Source organism: Peromyscus californicus, unplaced genomic scaffold, assembly GCF_007827085.1.
Source record: "Peromyscus californicus insignis strain IS unplaced genomic scaffold, ASM782708v3 Scaffold_23__1_contigs__length_62951481, whole genome shotgun sequence".
Taxonomy (NCBI): Eukaryota; Metazoa; Chordata; class Mammalia; order Rodentia; family Cricetidae; genus Peromyscus; species Peromyscus californicus.
In genome coordinates this window covers 21,052,306-21,064,667 of record NW_026294534.1, presented here as the reverse complement: position 1 = coordinate 21,064,667, position 12,362 = coordinate 21,052,306, and the positions used below count along the sequence as shown (strand labels likewise).

Below are 12,362 nucleotides of genomic sequence, written 5' to 3'. Positions count from 1 at the left end.
TGGACTACCCTTCAGACTTAATGGCTTTTGATGAGATCTGTAAAATAATCCCTTACAATCCAGCAAGATTGAATGGTCTTCAGAGGCCAAGGACAAGAGACACCATTTGGCCAGAGGCACAGCAGAAATGGTCCATGTTCTGTTAAATCCCTGTATGAAGTCACTCTTGACCTGTTTTTGAACATGTTTCCCAATTCCAAACTACTAGGATGGATCCACCTTTTGGTTTTTTGACATATGGTCCTTATTTCTTCAAGGGTATGATGGGAATGCATAGGATCTGAGAGTACTGAGAGTAGGCATCGAATCTTTTGTGTTTCTGAATTGGAAGCAATAAGTCCTTTCAGTTGTTAAAAGCTGCAAACTGCCTTTGGTCTTTCTGGTAATTTGGACCCGTCATCTAACTGTTCAAATAAGAAGAAAAAGGATTGTGTGTTTTCATGCAATTTAGCTGGGAAAACCCTGAGCTAGAGTTCTTTCCTGCAGAAAGTACAATTTATTTGACATGAGTTACTGTGTTTTCACGGACATGGCTATACCTCTTAGTAATGTACACTCTCAGTTCTCTGCGTGAGCCAAGGGATCCTCTCTCATTTGTTCTGCCTCATTTCGTTTGGAAATATGGGACTCTTCTTCCTTGTGTTTCGCTTCTGTTAACTTCTGGAAGCATCGAATGGAGGAGTAATCCCAACCCAGGAATCGTGCCTCTGTGAAGTGGGTAGTACATTCAAGTAATACAGGAATGAAGGGCCTTCGTGTATCACGTGAACATATACCACACAACACCACAAACACCAAAACCAGTACACATCACACATCTTCATCTCCACAATCAGTGTTATGTTGCTTATGGGAAACTTCTGTTATCAATAAGCTAAACCATTTATTTATTGCTCAGTAAAAACCAAGAGGTTTTTTGATTGTTGTTGGTTTTTTTGTTTTTTAAATAATGTTTTATGGTTCTTGTTTTGCCCAGGAGGCCTCGAACTTGACTGTGTGAAATGCTGTGTATTTGAGTGTGTCTGGAAAAATGTCTCAACTTGGCAAACTTTTTTTTTCTATTTAAAGAACATCATTTCAGGCATCTCACTCTATGTTATTCCTCTTTACACACTGGAGCCTTCCTCTTGGGATAAAAGGTGAATGGATTGCACCGAGAAAAGGAAGAAGAGTAGAAATAAATGTGTATTAAATCTTTGAGTTTGTATCTTAGAACTTGGCTGTGCTGGTGATGAGGATTTGAATATGGTACCTTCCAGGAAAACTATCGATGTACAGTTGCCTTCAGTGAGTCACAAATCACCAAGGCACTTTAGGGAAGCATACATTTGAGTCCACAGAACATAGGAAGAATCAATCTCTGGAGTGTTTTGCTGACATCTGTGGGTTTAGAGTTCACTTTTATAGAAACGCCCTTACTCACCACTCTGTACTCCATCTTGTTCATCAATGCTTCTCGGAGAAACTGACATATTCTTAAAAGGTCTGTAGGCAATCATTATGAATTCCATCCGTAACATGTATTGGACCCTGAAGGACTTGTCTCTAGTGTCTAATTTAACCTTTCCTACAACAACAAAAAGTTTGGACATCGTTTCTCCCCAATCTATCTTTGACAGCACTAGAAGCAGATCCTCCCTTCCTGACATTAGCCAAAAACAACTTAGCACAGGGTCTCACTATGTAGCTTAGCCTGGCCTGGAGCTTGCTGTGCAGCCTATAAGCACCTGGACCTTGTAATCCTCCTGCCTCTGCCTTCTTTCAGACCCTAAATTCTTGAGCAATTATTTTTGGATAATTTTTCAGTCTTTTCTGTTCACATAACATTTAAGTTGTATTTTTTTATTTGAAGTTTGAATTATAAAGACCTCAAACAAAATGAAACACAGTCAAGATTTCCTATGGTCAAGAAAGTAGGTGTGGATGTTAGATGATGCTTAGATGTATTTTGAATGTAGCTGTTCATTAACAAAGATCTCCATTAGACAGTGTGTCTCATAGCTTCCCTTCATGTTTTTCCTGGTATAAAATGGAGTAATAAATATATCTACCATCAATTATTTGAAGGTTAAAGAACTTAATACATATGACTTGTTTAGCCTAGTACTTGATATACAGAAACATTACCCCTAAAATGATAACAATGTGGTATTTTAAAACTTTTTTAAAGCTTCAAAAGTGTCCGATGATTTAAAAATCTACTGTCACACTTTGACAATTCCAAAAAGATAAAAGATTGATTCATTAATTATTTGACCTCATTGAATAATAGTTTACTATTTGACTGTTGGCATGGCTAACACATATCAAATATCGCATGTTGTGAACTTAGGCTACAAAGAGGTGATTTTCATGGATGTAGGAAGAGAAAATCATTGACTAGGGCATTAAAATCATGATCCTGTTGTCAGAATGTAATATGGCATAGAAGTAAGTCCTGTATAAGATGGTGTCCTCTAAGTGACCCACCAAGTCCATTTCTATCTCTGACGTTTCTCCTTCTTGCTATTATCAGACAACACTATCAAGTTAATTTGCTTGCCTCTGCCAGACACCTCTGAGCTGATTAATTCTAATCTCTGGTGTGGAAGAAACTGGAGAGCTTGGGTGTATTCTTCTTTTCTGTACTTAAGTCTGAACTTGGGGTACTTCTGCAGAATGCGTGATGTGCTTATTATCCTGGGGAAGCTAAAGAACATTCATTAAGCATAGTGCACATACACATTTAAAGGACAGAGGGATTTTTTTTTGTCAGAATATATTTTAATCTTGTTGCTGGGATGAGGAGGCAAAAGACATTTAGCCCTAATTACTCATCTGCCAGTAAAATGAAATATGGTTCTACCTTTTAATTATCTATATTTAATTTACTATTTTTAGTAGCAAACTGTCCTAAGACAGCTAAGATCACCCAAGACATAGAATTACATTTTCATGACATTTTCCCCCAGAGATTTGTAATTTCAAATATATGGGGGATCCATGTGTTCCTAGTGAGCAAGAGAGCCCTGCTGTACAAACTAAGTTTCACGTTGAGTGTTTTTGGAGCCTTCAAGATTGACAAAGAATGGTACTCAGACCTTCAAGAAGCCTTTTCTTGTCCCAGGTGTGATCTTGTAATATTCTGAAGTTCTGGTGTCATAGAAGATGTCACATTAAATTGGTGGGACAGCTCAAAAGTGTGGCCTCCTTTTACCGGCAGCACCTTGATAGGCTGCTTGTCATGACACTCCAGCACTTGTCACAGGGGCAGACATGAATGGGCCATGCCATAGGTTTGTTTTTCAAGTCCATATCTGCCACTGACTTTATAGCATCTTTGATTCATTTCTTATATTATGATGCTTCAAACAAAATTATTTTTAAAGCCTTGATAGAATAGCATTAGTAAAGGTAAAGGGCATAGCAGCATTCTAATAGCTAAAAATGGTAATAAGTGATTATTCAAAATATAGGGAAACTTTCTATTGCTCATGCACATTTTTAGACTCTAGTCTTAGACCCATAAGAGATAAATAGAAAGTGTTGCCTTGAGTAAGTGATGAAGGCAATTCATCCAGGAGAATGGATGATTTACTGACTACTCAGAATATGGAGGAAGAAGGTGAGGCCACCTCAGAGCAAAAGCTGTCTGTCTGAAAGGCTGAGTTCCCAAGGGCTTGAGGATCAGTAGAGAAAGCTCATGGATGCCAGAGGCTGATGCCTCTAATGAAGACCTGGGATCCTCCTCCCCTCCCTCTAAGAGCTGAGCAAGGCCTTGTTACTCATGAAATTGTTTTGCTAAGGTTCTTTGGAATTTTTTCTACAGAAAGCAAAATAATTATTTACCTGGTTAGTCTCCATATAATTATGAAACATCGCCATCTGGAAAATGAAGCATAGAGTATGTGGAATGTGGCTAAAAAGACACAAGAAAACAGGTCCAGAGTTTCCCATAAGGAAAAAAATGCCACTCAAATCAAGGGCACTAGACAATTGCCACTTGCATGTGGTTTGGAAAATGGAAATGTATTAAATGACAAAGAAGGATTCTATCTTTCTTCTGGGATGTGCCTAGTCTGTATAATAAGCTGAACATCCTACTCCAGAGAACTTCGAGTGAGAGAAGACAAGCTGCAGGGGTGGTGAGCACTTGGGAACTGTGTGGAATCCCTCCCCAAGCGCCCATCACCAGGTGCATCCAAGAACTGGCTGCAACAATAACCAGGCAGGATGCTAGTGATGGGCTTTGTGCAAGTGTGATAATGAGCTGAAGATAAAAGGTAGGAGGACAGCTGTTAGGAGGCACCAGGCTGTCGTTGGCATGGTTCTGAATGTTAAATACTACTCCGGGGTTCTTTATGTTCTACGCACCAAGTTTGGATCTTACAGTAAGGTTGTGTGGCGCTTTTATTGAAAATTTGCCAAATATAAATCTTTTTCATTCTTTTCCTCTTCACCGTTTTATCCCCCTCCCTCCTCGCTTGTCCATTTCTCGGCCTTGAATTCTGAAACATCTACCTTCAATTAGTTTGAGACTTCTCTAACTTTTCATTTCCCAACAGGATTAAACCTGTTAAAAGCAACTAGTGTTTTCCCATCTGATAAATAAGCAGATTACAGCAGTAACTGCTGTCAGCATTTTTCTCATTTAAACAAATAAAGCTGACAAATGATGAAGTTCTGTGCTGCTCTGTTATGTTTAGAACATGCAGGGCAATTATTCATTTGCTGCCAACATTAGTCTATCCACAACTAAACCATCCCAGAGCTTGGAAAGCTTATTAGCATATCAGTACCGTAGTTATATGTTTATATTCTGTGAGGCTCTACTCCATAGCAAAGGCTGATAGGTGTAATTTGCACAATAATTTTCAAGTATTGGGCTTTTCCATACTTAAGAGTTATGCAAGTTATTGGGTACAATGCTACTCTTCTTTAGGAGATGTTGTCTTTTATTAGTCTGGAACTTTTGTACCACTATAACATTTCCTATGATCAAGCTAGCTACCATCTCTGGAGATAGAAAAGTAGATAGCTATGTCTGCTTGCAACACAGATGGGTGAACTTCAGTAGAGATGTAGGAGCAGTTCCCTTAAATAGAGAAGTTTTGCTGAGATATTTCTCAAGTGTGGATGTAGATTTGCATTACTGTCTATATATGTAAGTGTGTGTGTGTGTGTGTGTGTGTGTGTGTGTGTGTGTGTGAGAGAGAGAGAGAGAGAGAGAGAGAGAGAGAGAGAGAGAGAGAGAGAGAGAGAGAGAGAGAGAGAGAGAGAGTCTGGCAGTGTCATTTGCGACCCACCACCTTGATGACGCTGATTGGAAGACTACACTGTATTCAGGAGCAGTTGTTGGTGTTGGCTTTGCTTCTGGCCTGTTGAAGAGCGTCTAAAGTGGAACAGTAGCTGAACTGTGCTGATATTGAATTCATGACATAAGGCTTTCCCTTTTAATCTTGGATGAATGTTGACAAAGAGTGATATAAATAGGGCATCATAAGTCTACTCTCCATGGTGGTGAGGACCTGTTTTCTCTTTGTTCTTCCCAAAGAACTATGTAAATGTCTCTGTGTGTAATAGTCAAACAGGTTCATTCCTTGTTGATCCTATGAGTACTGCTCTGGTCATTGTGCCTGTATATGCAAACATCCTTGATACAGCTCTTGTGCTCCAGGCTACGGTTCCCTGTCCTAACCCCAGGACTATATAACAGCTAGAGGTGGTAGGTAACCATTGTGTTACCCGGGCCCACTGACATTACTCAAATTAGCCAAGTCTAGGTCTTCCCACTCTACCTTTTCGATTCCCTCTCATGAGAACCAACAAAGAAAAGCTCTTGTCCAGTTTCCCCCACCCTTCTGCTTTCTGTTTGCCCTGCTGTGTGCTTCCCTGTGCTGCTGTGTGCTGCTGCGGACTGTGGTATGCTGTGCCTGTTTCTTGCTATGTAAATTTCCTCCTCGTGGCTGTCATTTCCATGTCTGCCTGTCTGACCACACTTGATTAAAATAAACTGTGGGTGCCCTTGGGGGAAGAATAGCAAACCGGTGGTTGGCATGTGTGGACTCCCTGTTGTCTGACTTGGACATGTGACCCCTCCGAGCCATTCTGATTAGACAGACTCATGAGATGGAGAGCCTGACGGGGAAGAGTGGCTTGACCACATTTTTACCTTTCAGGCTTCTCGTATGCTGCTTTAAAAATGCTAGATACGTTTTTGTACCAAATAATGGGGTTTTGTCACTTGTTTTTGTAGGCGAATAGTGCAATTTGATCATATCCACCCACCTTCACCCCTCATCACCTTGCTTCCCTTGCCCATCCCCCCCACCCCCCGACTTCTACTTTGCTATTTGTCTTTGTTGGATTTGGTAGTTTGTTTAGTAGGATGATCTCCAGTTCCATCCATTATCTTGGAAATAAACAACATCACTTTGTTCTTAATGGCTGGGTAATAATCTATTGTGAATATATAGCACATGTTATTTATCCATTCATCTGTCAGTGGTTCCCTAGGCTAATTTCATGACAGCTATTGAGAATAGTGCCATAGTGAACACAGAACATGTCTCCAGTGCATGCTGAGTTTAATTGCTTTGGGTATATACCCAAGAGTGGTATACCTGGATCATATATTAGTCCTGTTTTTGTTGTTGTTCTTTTAAAAGACCTACATACTGATGTCCATATAGGCTGCACTAATTGACATTCCCACCAGCAGTGTATACAGTTTGAGGGGTGTGTTCTGTCTCAGTAAGTGTTCCTGAAACGGCCAGATCTTCCTACCACTGTTCCATCTCTCACCTGTGCCAGTGGTATGATCCTTTCTTCTCTACTTAATCTTCAAGACAGATTATCCATTTGTCTTAAATGGAAGAACAATATGTAAGCAAGCCCCCTTCTGTACCACGTTACTCCTTTTCATCAACTCCTCAACTTCCCTTGACAGAATGTGTGCCCCACTCCTTGCCACTTTCTAATGAAACAGTTGTTTTTGTTTGCTTGCTTATTTGTTTTGTTTTTTAATAGATTTTATTTTCTGCGTAGTGTTCTCTCTTTTCCCCTTTGCTAGCCAACTCCTCCATTTCCATACCCTGGCCCTGCTATGTTTTCTCTGTTCACTGCTGGAGTGGGACTTGGGCTTGTCACATATTAGCCAAATGCTGTCACTTGAGCTATACCGTCAGCCTTTTATTTATGTGCAAGGATGTTGGAAATACAAGAGTAACATCACGCTGAAAGTCTTTGCTCTGGAGAAATCCACAGATTGTAGGACTCAAGTCTTTAAAAAGAAAGATGCACTCTATAGGCACTTTCCACAAGAAGAAATGTGGATTGTCAGTAGACATAGAGATGAGTACTGTATGGTTCCTCCTCCAGTCTTAGGAAGCTTACCTCAAATTATACATGATGCTTTATGGGTCCATAACTGTTTCTCATCACATATTATGAATAATATGTTATTGATTTTGTGGCAGGACTGTTTTCCCCCATGTGACTAATTCACCCCTATTCCTATTTATTTTTTAAACCTTACCATGAACAGTGGCAGGCCTGTAGTCTAGTTCTTCTTCCATCTGTAACCTTTGGATCATTTTTTTGTTTTTTGTTGTTGTTGTTTTTGTTTGTTTGTTTTTTCTTTAGGTTGACTTTTGCTAGTTTCTCTCCTTCTTTTTATTATTGAAAATAGATTCTTCTCTCATACAGTACATCCAGATCACAGTTTTCCCCTCCCTCTACTCCTCTCACTTCCCTCCACCTCCCTTCTCCCCCAAATCCACTCCATCTCAATTTCCCTTCAGAAAAGAGCAGGCCTTCAAGAGACAACGCCCATCCATAACAAAATAGAATGCAATAAGACAAGACAAATTCATCTGCTGCCTGGATTCCTTTTGAATTTAAAAGGAATTTAATTAGGCATTTAATTTTTCTTCAATTCTTTCACATGTTCGTCTTATTTCCATAATTAAGAACAAGAAATTCAGTACAGGGATAGGCATCTCATTGTGAAAAGCCACAGTGTTGGTTTCTAAGGCAGAAGCAGGGACAGCCACCAGCTCCTCCATCTATAAGCTGTGGATGTAGACAGATGACTGCCTCTCTAAGTCATGGGTTTTTTGTCTACATCATGGGAATAGAAGAGCATATTCCATCTCTGGGTGATGTGCAAGTACAGTGAGGGGATATCTAGAGCTTCCTGTGGTGCTGGACTTTCATACTAAAGCGTTGACTAAGCATTCCTATAGTGACACTAAGTGTCAGCCTGTGTCTATGGAACAGAAGGCATGTAAACTCGAAAGACTGCCCACTTGTTTGTTATTACTTAACTGATTTGGTTGGAAGGAATATCCCCTTTCATCCCTGGCACTCCATGAAGGTTGGCTAACCTTCCCAAAGAAGAACCCCAATGGTCCTTGGTCAGAAGCATGAAGATACTTTAACTCTCAAGTTAGAAGTACCAAGCATATTTCTAATGATTAGAAGGAAAATGCAAATTCATAAAAATTTCATTGAAAGGTTAAAAGACGTCAGCTTTATCCCAGCTCACAGATGTATCTTTTTTGCTGTTTGGGAACATCTGCCCCATATCTACTCAAACTACTATTCTGAGAATTTTCCTTGGTTCTCTGCAGGGTTATTAGACTTATATCAGCTTGTCTGCTTCCTATATGTCCTGTCCATTTGCTTTGAATTCCATTGGCTCTGTTATCCTCAACCTTTGATACCACTGTTTGAGCCGTTTCTTGGAATCCTGGCCTGTTTATACCATCTTACACATATTACCTTATTTATTTCAAGTCACACTATTACAGTGACCCTTCATTGGCTACAAAACCCTGTAACCACTCTAAGAACAACTTGAAACTGTGTCCCTGAGCTTAGTATGTGGAGACAATTATGTCCTAGACATTACTGTTTATATGCATTTCTCACAGTACATTTTGTACAAAGACAGAGAGCACACGGTTAATGTAATGGGAATGCTGTTCTATTGCATGGCACTGTGTTGACTGATAATACTTTGTGCATGCACTTTACAGCCTACTCAGCTCATGGAATTTAATTAGCAGTAATATATTACTGTCACAGTAATTAAAACCTTGCCTTGATTAAAAACAGAATTGTTTAATTAAAAAGAAAAGGTTTGGCTAACCTTAACTTTGTGATTGAGAAATACAGCGACCTCACATAATGTTCTCTGTCTCTGCATCAGGCTTGAAGGTCCGGGAAGTGTTCATCAATGTCACCAGGCAGCAGGTGGAGGACTTCCATGGGCCAGAGGACTATTGGTGCCAGTGTGTGGCATGGAGCCACCTGGGAACTTCCAAGAGTAGGAAAGCTTCTGTACGCATAGCCTGTAAGTACCTTTGGGCATGACCTTGGATCTTAGGAATATGGACAAGAGTTAAATACAGTTGAAGAATCCATTGGATATGTCCTGGGCTTCTGCAGAATGTAGAGGAGAGGGAAGCAAGATGAACTTTCCGATCTCCAATAAATTTTGTGTTTAAAATATCATTTTAAATGTTTGATCATTTTCTCCAGAGGACAATCAGCAAGTCAGTTTGCCTGAGAGATTCTGCCTGAATTTTCAGCACTCAAATGTCTTAACAAAGCCAGGATAACACGTCCAGAGAATAAGAAGCCCACACAAATGGACTTTGCTTCTCCCCATCCATGATGTACACACTCAGGGGTTGTACATGGAGAAAGCTAGCAATGACTGTTCATTCTACTTTCCAGTCAATCTGCAAAAATAAGGCATTAAAGACATTAAGGGATTTTTTTAAGCCTGCTGTTAAATCTCTTCTCTGCGAATCCTAAAACGTGGAAACGGGTTTTAAAGCTGCATTTATTTGACCCATGTCAAACATGCATTTAAAAAAATAGATGAGCCGGGCGGTGGTGGCGCACGCCTTTAATCCCAGCACTCGGGAGGCAGAGCCAGGCGGATCTCTGTGAGTTCGAGGCCAGCCTGGGCTACCAAGTGAGTTCCAGGAAAGGCGCAAAGCTACACAGAGAAACCCTGTCTCGAAAAACCAAAAAAAAAAAAAAAAAAAAATAGATGAAAAATGATGAGAAAATAAGAATAAGAATGGAAGAAAACCACTTTTCTTGGGGAGTCCAAGATTTCTCTGTCATATTTCAGCACCAATGTCTTTATAATCTTAGTATGATTTATGAATATACAAGCCTTTCCTCTTTTAAGTGTCCTTATCCCACCCATTCCCATTACCCTGCCTTTGGATCCTTAGACACCTCATTTTTATGCCTAGGAGTGAAAAAAAAAAAAAAAAAACGCTAGAAGGGAACTGGGAGGTGCAAGGCAGGCATCATTATTGTTGTTTTATTCAAATACTGCCTTTAGAGTGCCATAAAAAATATGGGACAACAGGGATTTATCTGAGGACTGAAGGAATTCTTCATAGCAGATGTTGATGGCTTGGGGATTAAGAATAGGAGTGAATTGCTATTTGCAGAGACATTTATGTTTCCTCAGAAATGAAATCTTCCTCTTAAAATATGCATTTCACCTTCACAATACTGGTGATATGGGAGGCCTCTTCTAGATGCCATGTGGGTCCTCATAGACCAAGAAGAGGTCACCTCGTAAGCCATATTCAGTGTGAGAGCCTTGGGAAATATTTTTCCCGCAGTTATTTAGTTAATTAAAATTAGCCAACCAATATTTTATGACTTTTAAGTAGCAGGTCAACTGAGAGAGGGAATATGTGTGCACTCATTTGTCCCGTCATAAATGCAGTTCTGTGTTCCCTGTGTGGCCTTAATCAGGCCAACCAGAGCTTTCAACCCCAGTCAAGGTAAGCTATATTTCTATAGTTCTCAATCCAATCACAGTGCAGGAAACAGCATGAAAGATTTCAACACTCGCCTACTCAATTTCTGTCTTCTGAGCTTCATTTTCCCCCCTTATCTCACCTTCCTTCTCCAGGGTAGATGTCATCTATTCTTTGAACTATTACAAATATAGTCACTCCGATCTGCCCACCTCTGGTGTCTTCTACCTCTATTCTTCCTCACTTAATTCTTGATCGCCAAGTGCCTGTTAGAAGCCCTTGTTTTTGTTTATAAACGTGATCAACAAATGGGTCAAACCACCTCTTCTAATTTCCCATCACCTGGACTGTACACATTACACTTCATCCTTCCAAACACCTGGTTGTTAGATGTGTCAACCTTACCTTTCTGACACAGAGCCCGACTCATGCAGTCTGTAATTTTGCATGTGTATTGGAACAGCAGAGAAGAGCCTAGACTCCACATCCCTGCTCCATTTCTGTGTCCATTCTGCTTCATCTTTGTTTTGTACAGGTGGACTGCATAGTTGATTTTCCTGGGTCTCCGTATCCCCAGATGTGAATTGGTGCCTATTGCATGGTACTCACAAGTACTAATTACTTAAACTAGCTGGCCCAGTGAGCACTCTTCAATCATCATCTGCTACCTGTGGCATACCTGATCCTCTCCAGAACTATTACATGTTCTGATCTTTGCTGAATTTAATTGAATGAGTGTTCTAGGTTAGCCTTTACCATGCTGCTCTTTTAAGCAGGATAGAAGCAGACAGTAGAGAATATTAATAATGGAAAAGGCACTTCACATTCGGTCACTTTCCTTTTAATCATTTGACCTTTGCAGGCTTCTGAGATCCTTTTCTGATGATAATCTTGGGATTCTCTCTGGAGATTTAAAAAAACTTGTTTGTCCTTTTCATATGATAAGCTCATTTGTATATAAAATGTTTTTTCAGGCAAAAATTGTCAGAATATCATTATAGCTCATATTATACAACTCAGTTAATGTGTTCTCTAAGAGTGTTTGCAACATATTTTTAATTTCTTCCTATGTAGCAAGTTAGAGGCTCTTTAATTTATTTAAAATTATTTATGCAAGCCAAGACATGATTTGTCATTAAATATTGCATTTGACTTGGGGACCAATGTGCATTAAAATGTAAATTGAAATTTAACTAGTGTAGTGGCATTGAAAGAATATGTGGGGTGCCTTCAGGATCTTACTTGGATGTTTTATTTGCTTCCAGGAAAAACACTTTAAAAATAATTTTCCTTTTTTATTAGACTGAGAAAGAAGAGTTCTGACTTTCACGTGTAAGTACTTTCTAGCAAATAGCACATTGCACATGAGGATACTCTTCATTCTCAATAAGTGAATAGGCAAATTAAATATGATTGTTACCATGTTTCTTCTTTTTAAGATTGTTTTTTAAGTGACAGAGGCATCTTAATGTGCTAAATAATCATTGATAGATGAATGCAGTTTATGAACGTGAGAACTGTCATCCGAAGGGACTTTACAATTTACTATCATTTTTATAATACTCAGTAAACAGTTCTATTTCA

At 39.6% G+C, this 12,362-nt stretch overlaps 1 protein-coding gene across 1 annotated transcript in view; it reads left to right on the top strand.

Annotated features, from left to right (window-relative positions):
• The window catches only part of Unc5d (unc-5 netrin receptor D), a 553,430-nt gene that overhangs the window by 322,638 nt on the left and 218,430 nt on the right, over positions 1-12,362 (top strand). The window contains 1 exon segment of the mRNA XM_052751943.1: positions 9,194-9,337. Within this exon segment, the coding sequence (XP_052607903.1) occupies positions 9,194-9,337 (144 nt within the window).